We start from the raw sequence: 24,538 nt of genomic DNA, 5'->3' as shown, positions 1-24,538 counted from the left end.
TGGAAACCCCTGTTGTGCAATAAGGGATGTAAGTGGAGGTCTGTGGTTCTGGGAAAAGCCCTGCAGCCTCCATGAGGGCTGTGAATGCTTTTCTTTTCCTTTGTGTCAAGTACACAAAAAGGAGGACTTGAAACTTCACCCGCTTTCTAATGTGCTCAGAACTTTCCCCCTTCTCTCTCTCATTGACAGCACTTGGAGCAGCCTGAGTAAGTACTTCATACTGAGTATCTACCAAAGGTGATTCACCTTACTGTCCAACCTGTCTAGTTATCTTGTCCAAAGGAAGATACAGTACAGAGCCATTAAAAGGAACTACCCTCTTATTCTGTTAAAATGAAAGATGGGAAAAATAACTAAGAATTCTTCAGTGGCCCTGCATGGAGCATGACCATAGGTCCAAATTTGCCATTATGACCAAATCTACAAGATCTTAGTTTTCAATGTGACACACAGCCATTTTTCACCTTGGTTAGGCTACAAGATGGGCACCATAGCCTGTCTATTGGTTAGAAGATTAATCCCCCAAGTAGTTTCAGGCCTATTCTAGTTGATTTGTTACAATTTACTGATGAAATCATATTCCAAAGTAACTAACTTTTTGCCTAAGGTAGTGAGATGGAACTTATTAACTCAGAGTGGTCTTAGATCTTTTCTTGTTAATCTTGAATTTAGTTCCCCTGAAGAAATATACACACACACAAATGCCTGTATATATACATACACATATATGTAATCTCAGAAATATTAGTCATGAATAAACCTTTTATAAATTGCTTTTTGTGGCAATGGCCTTGGATTCTTTCAACTTCTGATAAAGTAATCAGCAGCTGAAGGTGTCTCTACATCCTTTACTTTTATTTCTTCAATTTCTCTACAACTTCTTGCCATGTTCTGTTGTTCCAACTGCATGTTTCCTTGTTACTTTTTTGTTAAATATCAATATGCTTATGTTAAAAAGGTGTCAATGAACAGTGTTTAGGTAAAGGGTCTGATAATAGAAAACTTGGTGGGGAGAGGGCATAATACTCCATTTTAAGGAAATTTTCCATAAAAATTATATCTATACAGAATATATTTATGAGGGGTGAATAGCCACACTCACAGAAAAGCCCTTTAACTGTGCCCTTTGTGCTTTTAAACATTCAGCAAATCAATAATACTTGATAGAGAGATATTTAGAGATTTGAGAAATAAGTTGAAGCTGCAGTTTTAGGAAGCAAAATAACAACAAAATGAGACTTATGAAGGTTTTCAGCCCTGAAATGAAAAACAAGCTCATGGAAAAAATTGACAATGTATCTAAAATGTTGGCCGTTTAGAGACACAACTCTTATTGGCTATGTATCAAAGATCTCTTTGAGATTGCATCTACTAGATTTTAAATTTATGAGAAAAACACAGCAAAACGTAGCATCCATCAGACATGGTATGAATTACTAGCTTGACGTAGTTCATATTTCATGACACTACATTTCTGTCAATGATGTCACATCTTTGTTAAGCTAGATTTTCATTGATTGCTCTGATAAAAAGTGCACAGAAATCAATATGAAATTGGAAATGAAGGTGATAGCATCCAAATAGATTCCAAAATTTGAGAAGTTCCAGGAGCATAAATCCACTTTGGCTCCTAATGACTTGGTAATTGTGGTAATCTAAAAATAAAATAAAAATATTACTTTTTATTTATGCCTGTATTTTTCCTAAAGGCTACTACATTCTTAAGACATAAATTAAGTTGTTTGGACCTAACTATTCATAAGCAGAATAGTTAAACATTACTTTTGGTCAATTACTGAGACACAAAGGATCTGTGGATCAAGAAAGTTTGGGGATCTCTGAATCACACAATTTTGTTGTTTGACATTGTTCAATCATTTGAATCTGTTGATTTTGCTTTAAGAATAATCATAAAACGCCAAGTGACATTCTAGGAAGTTTTTTTTGGTGTGCGTGTGTGTGTGTGTGTGTGTGTGTGTGTGTGTGTGTAATTCCTATATTCTGTGACTAAATAGTCCCCAATTCCCTGGTCTCTACCTATAAGTGAATTGAGGCAGAGTTTTCTTAATTAGGTAGTTGGGCAGCATATACTGCTTTCAACAACTCCTCCTTCTGGAGTGAGACTGATAAGGCTGCTCCATGGTAGACACAGGATAAAAACTCTTTGGTAGGAAGACTGCCAATATAATGGATCATGAGGTGTTAATGAAAAAGCATTTGATGCTGTTTGATGAAAAAAATTGATACAACTGTTGGTATCTCATTCCTAGATCAATCTAAGAATGTTAAAATGTCATCACCCTGGTTCTTATCACAAAGAATGTGGACATTAAGTTGAATCTTTGGGGCAACATTGTCTAGCCAATTATCAGCTACCGAGCCCTCTATCCTTGTCAGAAAGTCTTTACTCTCCAATGTGCAACTCAAACTCCTATTCTTCCTAAGCCCTACTTTAATCTCCTAGATGCAATTAGTCAAGCCTTCTTTTCTGCACCCATCCATATCGTTTCTTATTGTTTATATGTGCTTTCCCTAGTTTGTAAATTTATTTAAAATAGGAATATTCTCAGGAAACTATTGTCAAGTTGTTCCAATGAGCCTCCTACTTCTATGAATAATTACAAACTTAATGATTTTTCTTCTCCTTTGGAAAACAAATATCATTAATAAATTATGATCATTGCCCATTGCAGGAGCTTAATCTTATGGAATGCATAGAAAATGATAGTAATTCTATAAAATCTGAGGGTAAGTGGGTATGGCCATGACTGACTAAGATACTGACTGGCTTTTGTCACCCCCAAGGTGAAGAGGAATCAATATTCCAGCACATCTGAAACCCACTTCTGGCACACCTATGTACTCAGCGTATTAGTTGATTAGGTGAGTTTTATCATGCTTTGGTTACACTAACAGCATTATATAAATTTCACAGAAGAAAACTCACAAGCATTATAACAAATGTAATACATAAGCTTGTAAAATTTCTGTAAGATCTCTCTGTCCCAAAATAATTGAGCTTGATGTTTAACGTTGTTATTAAAGAACTATGCAGAGCTTGGCATTAAAACCATTTCTCCCCAGGGCCTCTGCCCACAGGGGAATCTTCTGAGGTGAAGTGGTTGAATGCTAGTCTTTTGAGATTCCATTAATATGATCATTTCTCATTCATGCAGTATTTGCTGGACTAATATGTAGCACAGACCAAGCACACAGGTAAACTGACCTGTCTAATCTGGGGTAAGGAGTGTAGGAAGTCATGAGGCTGTGGTGCCATGGATCATATCATGTTTAAAACACCGTTGTGGCTGTTATTCAGAATAAAATACGAATTCCTCACCATGGCTTCTGTGATTGCATGCTGTAATTCCTCTAGCCTCATTCAATCACTTTACAAATATTCATTGAGTATTCCAAACATTTGGGATACATATGTGAGCAAAATTAAGATCCTTGCCCTCATGGTGTTAACATCTAAATGCAAGGAAAAAATAGGCAAACTATAACATAAATATGTATAGTAAATAGAATGTTAGAAGTAATCAGGCTATGAAAAAAAAGAAGAAGAAACTGGGGAGAAGAAACTAGGGTGAGGGAACCAGTAGGAAAGGGGTTAGCAGTTCTTTTTCGTAGAGAGCCAGATAATATTTAGGCTTTGCAGGCCGTACAATCTCTATTGCAACTACTCATTCATTAATGTATTGTCTATAGCTGCCTTCCCAGAGTTGAGTAGTTGCAATAGAGATTGTATGGCCTGCAAAGCCTAAATATATGATGTATATTTGTTTAATCAGAGAGTGAATGCCATTTCTAAAGACTGCAGTCAACATTCAATTCCAGCAAATTACCATGAAGGATTGAGGTATTTGTTACCAGATTGTGTAAGTTTTCAAGAGAACCTAGAACTCCAAATTTTTATGTAAAAGCTCTCAATTTCAAATGACTTTAATTCAAAAACAAAAACCCTTTGCATATGAAACTGAATCTTTCTGCAAGCTAGTTTTCTGGGATTTCTACTATATACATTCACAGGGTAAATCAGTTGGTGTCCGTGAGTCTGTTTTCTACACTGTGCAGTGTGGAAACTGACTTAGGTGGCTTGTTAAAGTCAATGGCTAGTTAGTAGTAGTACCAGGCACAAACTGACTTCTTCTGATCTCCTACTTTTATCCTCTCCCTATAAGCACTACACATGTTAAAACCATTTGTCCTGTAGGAGCAATATGCTGTCCTAAGGAAGTGTTCATAGACTTCATGTATAAACTTTTGAAATATATATCAGTTTATGGAATGTACATAGTTTTTTACTCATATTTTTTTACTTGGCTTTCCTCCTGAGGAGTAATCGTCTCAAATCTTTGGGTCTGTCTGGCATAATTTTCAAGTAAAGTAAAAGTCAGAAGGGATCACATTTCATTCAACAGTGCACCTCTGAGCACTGTGCCTAACCGATGGTAGATGTTTAATATATATGATTTGCTTAAATGAATGAAAGACATATGTAGTGATATTGATATTTGGGAACTGGATGTAACTGAAATAATATTTTGGGCATGTATTATTGGAAAAGCAATTTTATTCAAGCCATGAGTACTAAAAGTCTAATATTATTGACACAAATTAAATATATAGATAATTGTTGAATCTGTAATGAATGAAAAACTTGAATGACCTAAGCGTCCTAACTCTGAATATACAATACTAATTGTGGATAATATTTATTGCACTTTTGATACATGGTGAATATTAAGGATTTTACATTTATTATTAGTGTCTAACTTTAGAGGAACATAATTTTATTATCTTCATTTTGTGGGTCAAACAACTGAGACACAGAAAAGTTATATTCCTGGTCCAGGGTCACACATGCAATAAAGAGCCTAGCCATGGTATGATCTCCAAAGCAGCCTTTCTTAAACTACTAAGAAGGCTATTGATGCTTTAGCTAAAGTGAACTTTTGAAAGCACAATTCTGGGAATTGTTTCCTCAATTATACTAGTAAAATAAAGTATGCTCTTTTTGCTTTCTTATTTTAAAATTATGGTATCATTGGACACAATCAGCTAGTTGGAGGGCTTACCTAGGTGTTAAATGGTTAATAGAGGTCACAGTGTAAATGAAAACATCCTTTAATCTGGTCGTTGTGTCACATTTCTAACATTTCCATTTTCTTCCTTCTCTCACATCATTTACATATCAGTGTTTGCATGATTACAGAAGTTTTTTCTAATATTATTGGAGCTCTAAATGTTCCCTAAAAGCTACTCTATGTCATTGTGACTGGCGCTCTTTCCTAGTATGCCTGATAGTGTGGAGGGGTACGATTCCTTTTTTTGTTTGTTTTTGTCAGTGATAGCAGCTGTCAATCCCCAAAACACTGAAAAACTGATATTAATACTGTTTTTGTCAAAGCAAGGGCAAGGCACTTCAGAAGTGAATAAATCTAGAACAGCCAACACTGCAGTCTCTTGAGCAGTTTATTTGTTATAAATACAAGTCAATATCACAAGATGGCACCTTTTTACTTTCAACACCTATGATTACAAACAATTATCTTCATAAAATGGTCTCAGCTTTTTAATGTGTTGTTTTAGATATTATTGAAACCTTATAAAAGCAAGACTTTCTACAAACAGGATCGGTGTTTGATGTATATTAAATGAGGTCAGATAATTAATTCGAAAGAAGAATTTATAAATATTCAGATAAGAAAATTGAAATTACAAAAGCAGAGTTTGTCATCATTAAACTGAATTACAACTGTGTGTGGTTAATGCTATATCTACATGAATAAGTTTTTGTTAAAATACAGTTTTAGTAATCAAATAATCTACCTCATTCTCCAATTTAACCACATATTTCATTTGTACACTCTAACATTCAGTACACATTCCCTTCAGAAATGACCTAACTTTCATCTAGTTCAGCAATTACACACACTCTGCTGTTTTCAGTAGCTGCAACCCATGAAGTGCCATCATCCCCTGGCTACAAAACAAAATACAATATTTAAAGGTTAAAAACTCAGAGAATTTCTGAAATGGTAATCCATTCTCTCTGTGTTCATGAAAATAGGCAATCCAATTTGAAAGTCTTTAAACCAATGTAAACTCTAGAAAACTCAGTGTTGAAGAAGTATGGGAAGAATAAAGACTTTGCACTAATATAGTGCGTAACAATGCAGTGTCAGACTGGTCATTTAGAGTAAATGCCTTGACTGGATTTTCCTCTGGATTGTCATTATGCTGCTGAAGATCAAGTTTACTCAAGTCTGTGGGAATTCCATCATGTTTTCTTCCTCCCAGTTCCAAACAGGAAGAGAAGGGTTTTCAGGTCCCTTGGGAAAACCAAAAAAATAAAACACACCCACAAACAACTTGAAAACAAAATGGCAGACCTAATAATCCTTGACTCCATGTCCAAATGAAGTTGAGGCAATATTACTTTTGCAATATTTGTATTCTGCCCAATATATCACATCTTGAGATTTCTCAAAAAACTGAGAAGTCTGAGAGCTACAAAAGAGAAAGCGGTTAAGGCAGCTGATGTCTACATTTGGATTTCTTTTTCAGATTACATGTCTAAGTCTCCATCGTAGGCTAAGGTCAGAGGCTTCTGTTGGGGAGGTGTGCTTTGATGTGGTTTTGGCTTCTTGCTGCAAAGGGAAAAAAATTCCTCAGATAAAGTAAGTTCATAGAGCTCTGTTTCATCTGCCAAAGACAATTTTGAGGTATAGAAATTTAAGTGGTAAAATGACAAAAAGATTCATTTCTCTAGATGTGCAGGTTCCCTTTTGTGAATATTGAATGCTTTCACCCTCTGTTAAGGAGAAGCTATCATTTTACAGAATCTTAAAATTGGTTTAGTGGAATGAAGGAACTTAGTAGAAGAGTTGTTTTCCCTTTATGTTCTTGTCGATACACAACAACAGGAATGGTTGTTTTCCCTTTATGTTCTTGTCGATACACAACAACAGGAATGTCTTTTCTCACTAATTTTTAAGCTATTGTGACCTTCACATCACAGATGCTCAACATCATAAGCAGCTGGAGCAGCAAGGCCTCACCCTGCTGGTCTTGCTTTTAAGTAAAAACACTTCTGCTCTGACCTGGAACCTGACATTTGGCTGCCAAGATGCCAGAGTGTGTCAGGAAAATTTAACCAGTTCTACTCCGTGCAAAGCCATTCTCACCTGGTCTCTGATTTACCTGAAGTCCACAACTTTGCCAGGTCAGAGAAGGCTGCTTTTCCTTCTCATGGAGAGAAAAACTGAAGTTGAACAACATTCCCAAATCACACAGCGATGCCCCAGATGTGGGGCAAAACACCCTGCAGTACACTTCTTGTTTCTTAGTATGGGGAAATCTTAACTTGTATTTATAAATGCTTGTAACCTTTAATTCTGCCATTTAACTTCTCTCACCACCACACTTATCCTCCCTCCTCAAGGTCTTTGCTTTGCCCTACCTACACAGCCTGGCTTCATCTCTCTCCCTGTCTCCAACCTTCCATGCTTTTATATTATATTCGCATCTATTGCTTATTGGATGCATACTAAGTGCCAAGACCTGTGCTGAATGTTTTACACAAAATCTCTCAAAACATCCCAGAACAACCCTGCAAGGGAGGCATTAGAATTATTGCTACTTTACAGAGAAGGACTACCGAGGTTGTTTACCTTCCCTCAGGTCACTGAGTGAGTGGCAGAGCCTGAATTCTAAGCAAATCTAACACATAGACCCGAGCTTTTAACCTTTTCACCACTCTCTCTCTCTCTCTCTCTCTATATATATATATATATATATATATATATATATATGGCATTCATTTGGCACTTGGTAGAAATGACTTTTTGTGTCTGCACATATGAATTAATTTTTGTATTCTGAGTGAATCTAATTTAAAAACAAAGATTTTAACCTATACAATTCAGTGGCATTGGCACAGTCACAGCATGTGTACCATCACCATTATCTAGCTCCAGAACATTTTCATCGTGCCAGAAGGCAACTCTGCACTCTTCCAAGCAGTCTCTCCCCCATTTCCCCCTGCTGTCAGCCCCTGGCAGCCATTCATCAATTAACTTTCTGCCCTGATAGATTTTGATATCTTAAATGGAATCATGCTGTATGTGGTCTATTGTGTCTGGATTCTTACACTTAATGGCTAAAATGGTGAATTTTATGTTATGTGAATTTTACTGCAATAAAAAATTGATAAAATTAAAATGGTTGTAGGGAGAAACTCCTAGTTTAAAATGCTCAAGTTTTAATTTGCGGAGTAAAATTATTTTTTTGATTGATGTTTGAAGCAAATCACACAAGTTAAAGAAATAAATTAAAAATGGTTTTGGCAGAAACCCTAAAAGGAACTGCAGATTCTCTCAGTGCCCCCCACCCTAGCACCCGGCATGAAGTGGGTGCTCATTGAGAATATGCTGAGTGCTGGGCAGGGATGGCTGCAGGCAAACAACTTCCAACCAGAGAAGCTGTGGAGATGCAAGAACATGATTCAGAATATTCTCCAGAGGGAGCTTCAGCCTTCAATTTCCTGCTTTCCATGTCCTTTCCAATTTTCAAAAGGGTATTACTTAATTATCTGAATAACATCCAATTTAACTTTATCTATACTAAGTATGTTCCAGTGACTCTAATTATACTGATGGGCTCAGGCTCTGGCATGAACCCCGCTTGACATGGAGTCCTGGGTATACCATTCCACAGCATTTAAAGGTGTTAAGAAATCACACACACCAGAGGGTGAGACAATCTGAAAGTGACAGCCTGTAAATCCACCCTGATGGTGGTGGTGGTGATGGGGTGGGTTGTCTTAATGGCAAAAAAGAGTACAAGGAAGTTCATCTGAAATTACAGCAGGAGTCTTCTCCCTCCCACCTCTCTTGGTTTTCTTTTTTCTGCTGGAAGGGAGCAAAGAAGAGAGGGGTAAGAAATGTAGTTGCTTCCAAAACAGAGATTTTGGCAGTCTACCCTTAATGGGCATTTGCTAAAGGCCACTGGGCAAGGAGAAATTAGAGAATCCTAAGCATTGAGGAGTTGAGAATGCAAAGCCAGGAGAAAGGCTAGAGGTGGTCATATCTCTATAAAGAGACAATACTATCACCCGGGAGACATGTCAACTTGGCCAGCCTCTATGATCTAGGCTTGGAATATTCTATTCAAAATTTACACAAATAAATATGTTTATACCACTTACCATGTTTGGAATCACAGACACTGTGGCCAGTGGGGACTACTAATAGGTAGGCCTTGGACCTTTGTGGGCCATGTGGTGTGCTGGGGATCATTGGCATTAGGACCTCATTTATCATGCATCTTTTCATATTGTGCAACCTCCCAATTGCCAGATACCAAAATCACAATTACGAATCCATGAGATCTGAGAAGTTTTATGGCTTAGAATAGATCAGCCTCCTCTCAAATATTAATCTCTGGACCACTGAATATGGTAGTACTTTGCCGAACAGCAGCTTTGCAAGGCTTTCTGGCCAGTAAAAAAGAACCTCAGGAGGAGGAGCTGAGGGGCAAGACTGCACTCAGCAAGGCCAACACTGAGGAGGCCAGCAACTAGGAGGCTTGTCTTTAGGACCTCTGGCTTGCTTTCCTTTCTCCCTACAGTATCCATATTTTTCCTTTAGAAGTAAGTTTATTTCTTATTTTTTTCTCCTCCACTCTGGTTTCAGAAAAGGTATGATCACCTCCCTCACTCACTAAATCAGGACCCATAAATGCCTGGCACATAGGCCACCAACACCACTAGTCATCCTGTGCCCAGGTGGACATCTCTAATCCATCACTCTCTTCTCTCCTGTTGAGCTGAGGTGTAGCCTCATCATTCTTCCTAACAGCACTCTTGACAGCCATGCCCGCTTTTAGAGTTGGCACACAGCATAAAACCATTTTGCAATCCTGGCTGTGAAAGATCACTGGCAGACACATTTTAAAGTGACCTCTTTTAGGGTCATTTGCATTTTAGCAAAGGATAAAAACGAATTAAGCCAGAAAAGTGAGCTCATTGTGGACTGACAAGCAAGCCTCTGGCACTTCTCAGCAAGGACTCATTCTCAAGCCAGGAGAGATTAACTAGTTTGATGAAAGCAGCAAACCACATTTTGTTTTGGCAGCCACTTGTGAGAGACAAGCCTTTGGAGGTGCAAGTACCACTCTCAAACTTGGGAAGAATGAGAGTGCATTACAGAACTGTGCTGGGCCAGGCAGAATGGACATTATTAGCTGGTGTAACTTCCAGGTGCTACATCTAGGTTAACAGCAAGTTCATCCAGTGGTCATCCCCATTAAATTGCTTCATGGATATTTACTGCCAGGGGAGAAGGAGCATCAATAATATTTCTGAAACTCCAAACACTAATGGTAGATGTTCAAAGGCTAGTATTTGAAAGAAGTAGTCTTTAGAAGGCTATTTTTTTGACATTTTCTCAGAAGCATTTTCAAGTTTTATTATAAATTGCTTTCATCTGAAGTATACACCAAAGACCTGGCATATTATAGCAGTTCTCTTGTCCTAAGGCTTCTGTTTTGGGCAAAAATATAAAATCTCTAAAACTGTCATCCTGTAACTCTTCTGCAATCCATTTAATAGAATTAGATGCTGTGAAAATATCTATTTGGGTTTCTTTGGCGGCTCATATGTAACAGTAAAAGGTATGTGTTTTTATATCAATAGGTCTGTAACAGGTCAACAGCTTACTTTACCTGTGAAACAAGGATCCTCTAGGAAATGTGGAAGCTATAGACATTATGTTGAGTCTAAAGAGTTTTGGGCATCACTCAAGAGAAATAAATCACAGCAACTCAAAGACCAGTAGAAAGAGCATGCACTCTAGGGATAGGCAAACTCTAGGGATAGGCAAACCTGGGGTTGAATCTACCATGCTGATGACCTCAGAAAAGTTATGTAATTTCACTACGGATCAATTACTCTTTAAAATAGGGATGGCAATAGCAACACCTCCTTGAATTATTATGATTGAATAAGGCAATGTATGTAATATTTGACATATAAATATTAGATTTTTTTTCCTATACTGTTTTTCTAAAAATCACGGGCAATAAATTAGTTTTTACTAATACATTTTACTTATTTGCTCAGTAAATCTTTATCAAATTCATGCTTTAAAACAATCCATAAAGCATAGTCATTACCTCTCCCCACCCAAACTCCCTGGAGTTTGATAGAGTAGGAAGATGTTTACATAAATAACTACAATATTATCACGGGGTAACTACCATGACAAAAGAGACATGAACAAGTTATTCCAGACTGTTTAAAAAGGAAAATGTTGGTATTTGAGTTTTACAGGGATTAATGAACAGGTAGAGTACCAATAGCTAGCAATGGGAAACAAAGAGTAAGCCACAGAAGCAGAAACTTCCTTGGAAAATTAGAGGGGCAGTACCCTAAGTGCCTGGTTAGGCTTTGTTTCCCCACCTAAATCTCATCTTGAATTGTAATCCCTATTAAACCCTATAATCCCCACATGTCAAGAGAGAAACTAGGTGGAGGTAACTGAATCATGGCTTCCCCCATGCTGTTCTCATGATAGTGAGTGAGTTCTCAAAAGACGTGATGGTTTTATAAGGGGCTCTTTCCCCTAGTCTCAGCACTCAATCCATTCTGCTGCTCTGTGAAGAAGGTGCCTGTTTCTCCTTTGCCTTCGGCCATGATTGTAAGTTTCCTGAGGCCTCCCCAGCCGTACAGAACTGTGAGTCAATTAAATCTCTTTCCTTTATAAATTACCCAGTCTTGGCTATTTCCTTATAGTAGTATGACAATGGATTAATATAGTGCCCTAATGTGAAATTATTCCTCCTAAAAATTATCTTTCAGAAAAAGGCAATAGTCTTATATTCAATGACTATAAAATCTTTTATATAATGAGGGGCTACATTTGTTATACCAAAAGCTTTTTTTTTTTTTTTAAAAAAAAGCAAATCATAAATATACACACAAGACAAATAAAATGGCCATCTCCCTAATATATGCAGATAGGTATTTGGATGTTAGGATAAAACTTCTGAAACAGCAGCACAAAGAGATCCAAAGAAGTGCTGTATCTCAAACAACTTGGGTGGAAATGAATATACTAAACCTGATACTGAAGTGAACTGCGGAAAGAAAGACTAAAGCAGTGATAAGAGTGACTTATCTGAAAGGTAGATGTAGACCTTGAATAAAATTCTGTTATGAATATGAAATTAGAAAAGATGAGCATTTTGTTTTGTTTTTTTTGAGGTGGAGTCTCACTCTGTCGCCCAGGCTGGAGTGCAGTGGCGCGATCTCGGCTCACTGCAACCTCCGCCTCCCGGGTTCACGCCATTCTCCTGCCTCAGCCTCCGGAGTAGCTGGGACTGCAGGCACCTGCTACCACGCCCGGCTAATTTTTTGTATTTTTAGTAGAGACGGGGTTTCACCATGTTAGCCAGGATGGTCTCGATCTCCTGACCTCGTGATCCGCCCACCTTGGACTCCCAAAGAGCTGGGATTACAGGTGTGAGCTACCACGCCTGGCCGAAGACGAGCATTTTATATAATGAAATACTGTATTTATATATGATATAAGATAATAAATGGAACTATAATTTAGCACATTGATTAAATATTAGCATAGACAATTTACTGTCTTATCGAAATCAAAGTTTATTTAAAAAGTCAATTTTTTTCTTTTTTAAAAAATTTTCCTTGTTAGAAAATGAAGACTTAAATGTGTTTGGACCTATACAACACACCAGCCTGTACAGGGTATAGGGAATTAGTAGCAGATAAATTTGAAAGAGTTTTTTGGGCTCCAGTTGTGGAAGACTTTAGTCAACTGGTGAGGCAGCCAAAACATGACTTTAGTTTTGCTGTCAGTGGGAAGCCAGAGCTCATGTATGAGTAGTAAAGGGCTGATCGCTGGAGCTAAGCTTCAGAAAGACGAATCTGGCTGTAGACCGCAGATGGGAGCCGGTCCAAATATGAACGCTACTTCCACAGGGACATTATTAAAGGCAGATATTGGGGATGAAAAAAATGGCTATGAGACACAATGTGCATAAATATTTATGTAATTTGGCTACTGAAAAGTAAAGAGAAATTTCATAGGTATTTTATACTTAAAAATTCACCAAAAAGCAATATATCCATGTAGCAAAATTGCATTTGTATCCCATGAATATATATATATAAATTCTCTAGAAAGTGGTTTGTTAACAGAATTCAATGATGTACCTAATTAATTCCCAGAGCCTAGAGTCATGCAGAAAGGGGCCTTAATAAATATTTGTTGTCAAAGGAATAGATTATGGTTAACACATTTTTAGGTTGAAGGGAATGGAGAAAAATAAAAAGGAAAAATGTATGTGTTACTACACGTAAATTTTTAATCTTTTAAATATTTAAGGGAAATGGGAACTATAGAATCTGGATTTGGGGATATGGCTACTAACAGCTAGAATTCATCTAAGCTTTTTTAGACCGATAGACTATCTAATTACCTTACACTGGGTTGGCCTACTGATTGCTTTGAAAGCAGTTTCCTATTGGCCAAACCTTCATGTCCTTTGCTGCAATTTAAGAAATTTCCTCCTTGTTTTAATCTTTTCTGGTGGTGAATGCTTCCTATTCCTTTAAACCTCATACAAAGCTTTCACATTCACATTTGTTCATTAAAAGTAGATCTAGGCAATACTAGCCAAACATCAATTTGAATAAAGAGAATCAGTTAAAAAAAAAAATTGATTCCAGGATGAATGACCAATTGAAGATGTTACTTTTCACTACAACAACAGAGAAATGTTAGTTGGATAGAAATCTAATTTCTAGGGATTCAATTTCTATCACTATAGGTGGCAGAAAGAATTAAAGTCATCTTATTTTCTTCATCAACTTTCACTGACCAAGAGCAAAAATTTAAAAACCTGTGTAGCCTTGGAAACAGAACTTGAGGTTAATAGACAACGGCTGAATTTGAATCAAGATTAAAACTTGGGTAAAAATTCTCAGGAAAATAGTCTCTGAGACAGATGATGAATATAAATATATTTATTAGGAGAAAAAATTGAAGTAACACTTTGATCTCATTAAAATCCATTGAAACTTCTGCTCAGAGAGCTGATATAATATTCTTAGCACACTTGAAAACACTAAAATCTACAGTTGACCCTTGAACAACACAGGTTTGAACTGCATCAACTTATATGCGGATTTTCTTCCACCTCTGCCACCCCTGAGACAATAAGGCAAACAACCCTTTCTTCCTCCTCCTCCTCAGCCTAGTCAGTATGAAGATGGTGAGGATGAAGACCTTCATGATAATGCATAACTACTTAGTGAATAGTAAATATATTTTATATTCCTTATGATTTTCTTAATTACATTTTCTTTTCTCTAGCTTACTTTATTGTAAGAATATACTATATAATTCATATACAAAATATGCGTTATTTGACTACGTTATTGGTAAGGCTTCTGGTCAAAAGTGGGCCATTAGTAGTCAGGTTTTGGGGGAGTCATAAATTATACTTGAATTTTCGACTGTGTGGGGAGTAGGCACCCCAGTCCTCCTCACATTGTTCAAGAGTCAACTGCATTTACTTCTGTCTGATTTCAAGAGCAGTTGATAAACTAGTTATTATTTTTTGAGATTAATAAATTCCCAGAACTAGTCACTTTACAAAATGGTTTTTTTTTTGGAAATGACCATCAGTTAAATTTTGTCTCATAGCTGGTCAATATAGAAAAACAACTTGCTCTACTATTTAAAATGTGCTTACAGGTTCTTTCAACCAACTGGTCAGTTTAACCTAACCATTCAAAATTTAAGAACAGAATTTAAGAACTAAAATAATCCATAGTAATTTTCTTATCCATGACCACAGATTAGAATTACCTGAGAAGCTTTCAAACACCCAGATGACCTGGCCACACCTAAGACTAATTAAATCAGAATCTCTGGGGAGTGGGATCAAGCCTGATTCCCTAGGAGACATCAATGTATTGTCAAAGCTGAAAACTACTCATCGAAATCAAAACACGCAAATGGAAAAGTTCTGACCGGTGATTTTCATATTATTCAAATACCAAATTTAAAAAATGTTATCTCAAATAAGAACAAAAAAAATAATGATTCCTCATTTCAACTATTCAGCCATTCTACTGTTAAAGATTATTTTTGGACTGAAGAATCCTGTTATAATGGGCAATGATCCTGAGATACTTTTTTTAAGTATAACATGAAATCCATAAAAATATGGAATATAAACTTCTTACTAATTAGTACTTACCAAACAAGGTAGGAAGTAAATATTAGGAAAATCATGATAAGAAAAGCGCCACCTGAAACGCCATAAACCCAGATTTTTACTCGGCCATCTGTTTAAAATAGAGATAACATAAGAAGCTTAGCATACAGAAGTCTGCAGCATTTGAGAGATAGGGCAACATCAGATCTGACAACCCCAAGCTGACCATTAGTTCTGTACTTGAACAGCAGCACCTTAGCCAACTGTGCACTCAACTGCAGAAGTTAGCAATTTTCTAGCATACTCTGTAAATTGGCAGGTATAATCGGGAATTAAAAAGATTCTCTTAGAACATCATAGGAATATGGGTTTCCTACTAGAAATTATATCTATGAAAAAAACCTTAAATGTTATTACATGGTACCATTTTTAATGAACTTTTACAGATAAACAGTTTGCATTGTTGTTTGATTTTTAGCAAATTAACTCTCAAAAACATTAGGTTGTAACTTCATGGCACCAAAATGTTTATTTTACTGAATGTTTTACTTTTCATCTGAATTCTGAGACACGCATAAGTCATAAGCATAGGTGGAAATACACATAGGTAACAGCTCTCAAATGAAGAAAAAAAAGTGAAAATGTAAAATGTAAGATAGTCAATCAAATTTTTTCATAATACCAAACAAATGGTAATCATTAGTTCATAAAATCCAGTCAATTGTTGGGCTAATTTGAATTTATTTTAAGGTGTTTATAGTCATATGCATATACAAAAATATGGCAAAACATTTGACAAAAAGAACAAAGAAAATTATAGTTAGGAGACAACCTTGCATGGAAAGAAAACTACTATGACCATTTTTAGTGGCTCTACTTCCAAAATGATGCTAGGCAAACAAAAACCACATGACCAAACAAGTTAATCAATTCACCAAATTACTGTGAAATTATGACCATGTGTCTGCAAGTACACATTATTCTGGATCTGATATCTACTACAGTTAACAAAATGAATCAACCATATATTTTAATCTATTATGTTACTTTTATTCTATATAAGATATAAGCTTGAGTATATATACATATATTCATATACAAATATATATATGCTTTTTCTACATGTGATAGAAACTTGAGTTGTTTCTGTCACTCTAATGTCTTTGTGCTCTATTTTATGTGAGCCTATAGCTAACTAAACTTAGAATTGGACTGACAAAGGCAATGTCTCAGCATCCCAAAGGAATTGCATTTATTTCTGGAAGAAACACACACAGAGATTCATTATACTACACGAATGTAATTTACAGGTCCAAAATACACATAACATTATCTTATTTGAAAAGCTTCTATGGGGGGAAAATCAATCAAAATCTATTGTAAACAACACTTGTTTTGAATAAAATCACAATTACTCTCAATTACATTACAACTACCTATTACAGTTTTTGCTTATAGGACACTTTCAAGTCTCAATCAGATTTTAGAATAAGGTTTAATGTAGTAATGGTATTTTTCTATGGTCATAAAACTTTTACCAAAACTTTGATTCTAATCTCTTTGAAACACTAATGATGAAATGGCCTAATCTGAGTTTTTACATTGGTCAAAAAAAAAGGCTTTCCTGAGTGAGAACGCTCCTTATAGCTTATAATCCATAATACCTTATGGATTGGTGCATTGGGAGGATCCAGTGCTTTTAAATACTCAGTTTAGAGGTATGTGGTGGTACAAAACCTTTAAGCCATGTTACTTAAAAAAAGCATTAATGTATTCTATAAGGACATAAAAAAAGACAGGCTAAAACCTCTATTAAAAAAGATAATAGTGAAAAATAAGTCTTCCCATCACCCTCTCAGTTCCCTACCCAGTAGCTATTACTGTTATCAGTTTCCTCGTGAATCTTTCCAGTTTTTCTCTGTATATGCAAGCACCTGAGCACACACATACCAATTCATACACTTCTTAAAAAGACACAAATGGTGCATATCATTCACTTTGATTTGTATTTTTTCTTTAACTAAACAATATAGGTTGGAAATATTTTCATATTAGTTCATAAAAGAAGGTCTACCTCTTCTTAGTATCCCTGTGATACACCATGACACAGTTATATCATATTTTGGTTTTCCCATTATTCTATTTGTGGGCATTTATATTGTTTTCATTCATTTGCTATAATAAGCAATCATGTAATTGATATAATTTACAGACTTCTTTTAGTATATGTGCATATAACTGCATGATGAGTTCCTTAGAGGAACATTTTAGGTCAAAATATATGACAGGTAAATAAATATATTAGTATGACCTAACTGTCCTCCTGACAGGTTGCTCTAATTTACACCCTCACCATGAGAACCTAATGAAAGTTGTAAACTCTCCCAAGACCAAATATATATTTTATATGTACTTATCTATATATATATACAAATATAAACACACACACATGCAATTTATATCCCAATATACATATATGTGTGAATACATAAACTTTTGTGTATCTAGACACACATAGACACAGACACATATACTCACACATATGATATTGCTGTTTTAGTTAGATCTCCAAATTCCATCCATGGATAAAAGGTTAAGGGCTTACTTGTGGATTTGAAGACGCATTTCCCTGGGACCTCAACTTAATTCTGTGTCAGAAATAGGGTCCACAGGCAATGGGTGAACATGGCTATATTTAATATCATGCTTCCTTCAAATTTAAATCTACTTCTAATTTAGCATTAAAGCTAATGAGATGTTTTTAAACACCTTTGGCATTCCCAGACACATAGGGGAAGCAACAGTTGACTAAGATATGGTGGTAATTCTTAAAAGTTGATTGAGGGGTATAAATATTGCTTCTCCTGTTAGATCTGTATTTCTTTGGGGCTGAGCTTTGGATTTTGCTTCATTAAACAGGTCATCAAGACACTTCTGGTACGGCTAAGGCCTAGGGTTTGGAAGGAAAGTTCCTAGGGTATATTTGCCTGAGTTTTTTCTGTGTCTTCCCTTCCCATGCCCCAGGAGTTATGTTGCTTTGCTTGATCATTTGTAGCATTTTGTTTCCAAAAGAAGTATGTCTGATGGCCACAGAGACTCTGGCTTTCCCCTTCTATCCAATTCACAAAGTAGGAAGCCGGGACAGGGGTTTGTAAAAGCCTAAAAGATCTGCCTTTAAAACCTTCCTCTGTCACTTGCTGGTGGTGTGAAACTGATAAAATTAACCTGCACTGCCATTTTCAGTTTCCTCATCTCTCAAATGGGATGATGATAACATCTCATTAGGTTGCAAGAACATAATGAGACATTTCATGCTGTACAACCAGCCAGCACAGAGCCACAGGGCACACAGAAAGCATCTAATAAATGTCCATTCCTACACTTAGTAAGAGTCGATTAGTGAGCCCTACAGGCCTAATACTGCAATATCCATGACAATCCTGCAGGATAAATACCACTAGATTGAGTTTATAGATGAGAAAACTGAGGTCCAGGGAAGTTAAGAAACTATACCTAATCACCTAATCACAAAACAGGTGTGTGTAAGTCATGAGTCCAGTAAGGTCTAACTTTGAAACTGATACTTTTTACCTTTTCACCAGTGTTTCTTGAAGCAAATAGGATCTCTGGACATTTCTTATAAGTTCTTGAGGTTCTATTCCAATTTTGTCATTTTAGTTATATATACAAATTCAGTTATAAGAGTAGATCATTTTTCAGAGATAATTTAGGATTGAAAGATATTTTCAGGCTGGGCGCAGTGGCTCATGCCTGTAATCCCAGCACTTTGGGAGGCCAAGGCGGGCAGGTCACTTGAGGTCAGGAGTTCAAGACCAGCCTGGCCAATATGGCGAAACTCGTCTCTACTAAAAATACAAAAAAATTAGTCAGGCGTGGTGGCAGGCACCTGTAATCCCAGCTACTCTGGAGGCTATGGCAGGAGAATCGCTTGAACCTGGGAGGTGGAGGTTGCAGTAAGCCGAGATCACACCACTGGACTGCAGCCTGGGCGACAGAGTGAAACTCTCTCCCCGACCCAAGAAAAAAGAAAGATTTTTCAAAGAATATTATTTTTGTTCCTTAACCTACTGTCTCTTAGACTGAGGTTGAGAGACTTACGTTTAACCGTTCATGAAAACACTGTACACTTAAAGGGACTCATGCATCACACAATATTCAAATCTGAGAAACCCTGAATTATGCCATACTGCCTCTTTCTTCTCTCCTCTTTTCCTCCTTCCCTCCATTCTTTCCATCATGAGAAGTGGTCAAAATATAGACCTCCTGTGAGAAAATTTTCATTTCTTACTCACAACAGAGACTCACCTGGATCAAGTGGTTGAAGAGACCATCCTTTAAAAATATCATGTATTTTTGAATTCACAGGTCTGTTTTTCCCAGAAAGGTTTTTCACATCAGCTTTTTTATCCTCTGAGCCTGGTACTTTCATGCAGTAATCCAGGAAACCATTTGATCTCATTATCTCTGTATAGCCCTTCTCACAACCACAGACTCCACCCTACAGCATAAAGAATATTTTTATGGTTACACAGTGAGTTGAACAGGTGAATAAATAAAAATATAATGTTAAAATCACTTAATATTTGCACTATACATCATGGCAATTTAGGGTTTGGGGCAACTGACTTACCAATGACATGAAAATCAAATACATAGTTCATCTTTTTAAATTCCAAAGTCAGCTTAAATCAAATGTTAGGTTTTTCAAATGTGTTTACAATTCTAACACCTGCCAAATATTAAACCATAGTTCTTTGTGAATAAAGTTAATTAACTATGTCTTTTCCTCTCTCTTTTTGTCTTTTTTTTTTTTTTTTTTTTTTTTTTTAGATGGAGTTTCACTCTGTTGCTGAGGCTGGAGTGCAATGGTGCAATCTCAGTTCTTTGCAATCTCTGCCTCCCGGGTTCAAGCACTTCTGTCTCAGCCTTCTGAGTAGCTAGGATTACAGGCACTCGCCATCACACTTGGCTAATTTTGTCTTTTTTTTGTTCTTTTAATAGAGACAGGGTTTCACCTGTTGGCCAGGCTGGTCTTGAACTCCTGACCTCAGGTAATCTTCCCGCCTCGGCTTCTCAAAGTGCTGGGATTACAGGTGTGAGCCACCATGTCCGACCATCTTTTCCTCTCTTATGGAGATGTTTATGGCATTTAATCAAATTATCTTCAACTCTTATCTCCATTTGTTTCAGATCCTTGCCTACTTGCTCCAACCCACCCTTCTTACTGAGAAGCAAAGCAACAGGGATTATGTACATATCTTCTTTGAATTAAGTGCTCTTGTTATCACAGCTGCGAAATTCCTCCATCACCTTTTACCATTGACCACTAAATGTTAGAGTAGGTAGCTAAAAAGACATAAGCAGGGCAGGAGAAGGGTCCCCCACCAGGAATGTCAGGCAACCATCAGGTGATGGTTAGGCAGCTGTTAAACTGTCTCTCTAAAATAATAATTGGTTGCAGCCAGCACTAGGGAAAGGCAGTCTCCCAAAAGTTAGAAAACACCTGGCCAGGTGTGGTGGCTCACGCCTGTAAGCCCAGCACTTTGGGAGGCCAGGGCGGGTGGATCACAAGGTCAGGAGATCGAGACCATCCTGGCTAATATGGTGAAACCTGTCTCTACTAAAAAATACAAAAAAAAAAAAAAAAAATTAGCCAGGCGTCATGGCGGGCGTCTGTAGTCCTAGCTACTCAGGAGGCTGAGGCAGGAGAATGGCGTGAACCCAGGAGGCAGTGGTTGCAGTGAGCCGAGATCATGCCACTGCACTCCAGCCTGGGTGGACTGAGCAAGACTCCATCTCAACAAAAAAAAAAAAAAAAGAAAAAAAGAAAAAAGAAAACACCTGAAGCTGGTGATCAGCAGCTTCCCGATAAAATCTCAGGAGTTGGGCAAACAGGCTCAACCATGCTCACTAAGAGGCAAAACGGAGGAGTTTAACTGGTATATGACCTTCTTCTAGGAACATACAACTTGTAAGGGAAAAACACCTAAAGTGAGCATGCATACAACTTCAGTAAACACGCTGTGTATGCGGCCCCTCCCAAGTCCTGGCAGGCCACTGTGGATGGCCACTATGCATGTGGATGGCGTACCCTAAGGGAAGAATCAGGGGAGAGGGGGAGCAACCTCTACCCCTGAAGCATGCCAACACATAAAACCCAAGTCAAAGGTCAGAGAGGGCACTTGGATCTCTCAAGTTGCCCACTTGGCCTTCTTCCAAGTGTACTTTACTTCCTTTCATTCCTGCTCTGAAACTTTGTAATAAACTTTCACTCTTGTTCAAATACTTGCCTCAGTACAAGCATAAGTACATTCTGCCTTATGCCCCTCAGATGAATTCTTTCCTCAGAGGAGGCAAGAGTCAAATTGCTGCAGACCTGTATGGATTCGCTGCTGCTGACATAACCATATCAAACTACGTCTCTGCTCGTAGGCTTACTTCTGAACTCAAGGAGGGTAGCCTTACATGGGAGATAAAAGACTTCACCAAAAACACATGCTCAAGAGAAATATACCTATGGCTATCTGAGTTACTCCTTCCTTGTAATAACTCGAGTGTCACCCCACATCACATCTCCAGTTGGCATTGTGACAATGGGTCTTTTATATTAGTCCGTAAATTTCTGGTCATTTTCAAGTACAATGAATGTCACCAAGAAGCAGATTATTATGAGACATGATGGATGAAGATTCCTATCTGTCTCTGGAAGTGAACTTGAAAATAACTGCTCTTCCTCCAGCAAGTATACAGACAATAGAGAAGAGTGGAAGAGAATAAGCATAAGATTATGAATCTCTATGACTTCGCTCTTATGGCTCCTTACCTAAAGCTATTTATCTAGCATTTTCTGAGCAGACCTTAGCTTCACATAGCTACTCATGCCAATCCTCATCAACCGGTTAACTTTATTTAGGTCATCAATTATTGACTGAACACATGATTTTGAGGAGAAACAGATACTAAAAGTAAACAAGTCACCTTAATCTTCTACAAAAGAAAAAAGTAAGAGCACATTTTATAGTTAACTGCCTATAGTTTAGTTCAGGTTGCATTCATATAATAATAACACATAAATATGATATTTTCAGTTGGTTTTAATTGAAAGTATCACAAAATGATATCTTCATATCACAGTGGAGATATCTAAGAAAATTTGTATATGCTCAGCAATTAAAGCCATATTCTCAAGATGCATGTCTATTTTTAGCATGACATAAAACTTGTAACCAGTCAGTCATATGTTCGAGAGTTCAAGGAAAAAAGTATTTTCTGTTTAATTAAAGAGGACATCCAGAGAGTTGGTGAAAAGCTACAATTTCTACTTTTCAAACATCATTAACCCAAATGGAGTTGTTCCTGAACTTCTCCTCTTTTCCTTCTATTCCCCTCTGCAAGCTGACCCACTGTCTTTTCTGTGGTAAAGAATTAACCCATCTTGATTTGTAAGGCCAATAATAGGACTGAGTACTTGAATTATTTTTAATCAAATCACTTTTAGAATAAGCATACTATAAGAAAAAGCTTGTTTCTTTAAAAAATGTAGTATAGTTTTTAAAAATTATAATGCACTGCACACCATGAGTGCCATTGATTAGAATACACTACACGTTTTACATTAATTCCTGAGTTGTGGTCGATGGGAGTTATAGGAGAAAAAGCACAAATAAATTTCTGCTTTGAAAAAAAAAAATACACTTATAACCGCCACCCCATACACATATTTTTTCAACCATAGTCACATATTCAGTTTATTTAAAATAAACTAAAAATGTATACTCACTCAACAGTAATCATAGTGTAATACAATTTGCATAATAACTTTAGCAAATATGAACATTTATAGTATCTTTCAAAATAGTTGAGGTGTATAAAAGGTTAAGAAGAGAAGACATAAGTCAACTGAGAATACTTACTGGTAAATAGAGCTAACATAAATTAGGTATTTGAAAGATAGATTTGGCTAAAGACAGATTTATAGAAAAAGACTGTTAATACATGGTCCTGACAAGAAATTCTTTATAACTGAGATTACTCCTGCAAATGCCTCTAGATGGTATCATGGGCACGTGGAACTGCTGCTTGGGCTGCAGCAGGCAGTAGAACATCTGACTGCATATGTAAAACACAGCAATTAATGCACTTATAGAAGACTCCAGCACATGACTCACCTGTGTACAGTAGGAGAAAGGTTTTCTGCAGGCTGGAATGCATTGCCGAATGGCAGCAGGACGGGCCTGAGGGGAGCAGCCTCCTACAAAGGAAATTCCACCATCATTTGCAGATTTCTCTATGATAATTATTTCTAATTTTTTGGTATTTTTTTAACCTGTGCCACTGGCCTCTTTGCAACAGTATTATTATTTTTGAAAAATCTATTTGCCAACATTGTGGTCCAAGCCTATTTTATTGATTACTCTAAAATGAATTGAGATGGGAGGCTCTTCTAACAGAGGCTATTTGCAGTAGAGTTTTTATACTTGTTTATTGGCGATGTGATTCTATCATACAGCTATGCTTGAGCGCAAAGTCTGTGAGAGCCAGAATCTGTAGAAGAATTGATAAAATCTAAATTTAAACTCAGGAGCAGAAAACATATCTGCTGGGATACTCCTTCTACATATATACTGCTTCAGCTCCTGAGCACCCAGGTAGGCACTAGGCCGATTTCAACAACCCAGGAAATGCTAAAAGAATGCCATGAATGAATTAATGGGACCATGGTATCAAACACGTTGGTAGTATTTTTAAATGTAAATCAACTGGAATACATGCACACAGAGTCACATATAAACACATTCTTAAGAGCAAGCACCATAGCTCTAGGAGAGACAATCAAACATCTGACACAGTACTTGTTCCTGCTCCGTACATATTTTTGAATTAATGGATGAGACAATATATGTCTCTGAAACTGGAAAATCATTTACATACTAGTCTTACTAGTCAAGATAGTAAAAGAGACATGAGACAAAGCCTAGAGACAATTTGACAAAGCACCATTTATACAGTACTGGTTGCATTGAAAGGTCCTAGTGTTTGGATAAGTACAATTGTCAACCCATTATAGTTTATAGTTTTGTAGCTAGCAAAAAGCTCTAGGCCTAAAGCAGAGTAGCGAACAGTCAGACCTACATTGTCCCTGGGAATGAAGCAGCCAAATTCTCACTGTGACTTGAAAAATAACACAAAGAATCCACATGGAAATTTTTAAAAAGCAAAATTCACAGTCCAGAATTAGCATCTAGGTGTGAAATTGGTA

General features: G+C 36.9%; 1 protein-coding gene across 1 annotated transcript in view; it reads right to left on the bottom strand.

Moving 5' to 3' along the window:
* Positions 1-5,460: 5,460 nt before the first annotated feature.
* Positions 5,461-24,538, bottom strand: part of THSD7B (thrombospondin type 1 domain containing 7B) — a 908,978-nt gene continuing 889,900 nt past the window's right edge. Inside the window, exons 25-28 of the mRNA XM_024243556.3 lie at positions 23,448-23,530; positions 19,585-19,777; positions 15,301-15,388; positions 5,461-6,656 (exon numbers count right to left, since the gene is read on the bottom strand). Of these exons, the coding sequence (XP_024099324.3) occupies positions 6,575-6,656; positions 15,301-15,388; positions 19,585-19,777; positions 23,448-23,530 (446 nt within the window). The 3' untranslated portion in view covers positions 5,461-6,574. The remainder of the gene's footprint in view (positions 6,657-15,300; positions 15,389-19,584; positions 19,778-23,447; positions 23,531-24,538) is intronic.

Source organism: Pongo abelii, chromosome 11 (genome assembly GCF_028885655.2).
Source record: "Pongo abelii isolate AG06213 chromosome 11, NHGRI_mPonAbe1-v2.0_pri, whole genome shotgun sequence".
Lineage (NCBI taxonomy): Eukaryota > Metazoa > Chordata > Mammalia > Primates > Hominidae > Pongo > Pongo abelii.
The sequence above is the reverse complement of the archived record's forward strand: the minus strand, read 5'-3'. Positions and strand labels throughout refer to the sequence as shown.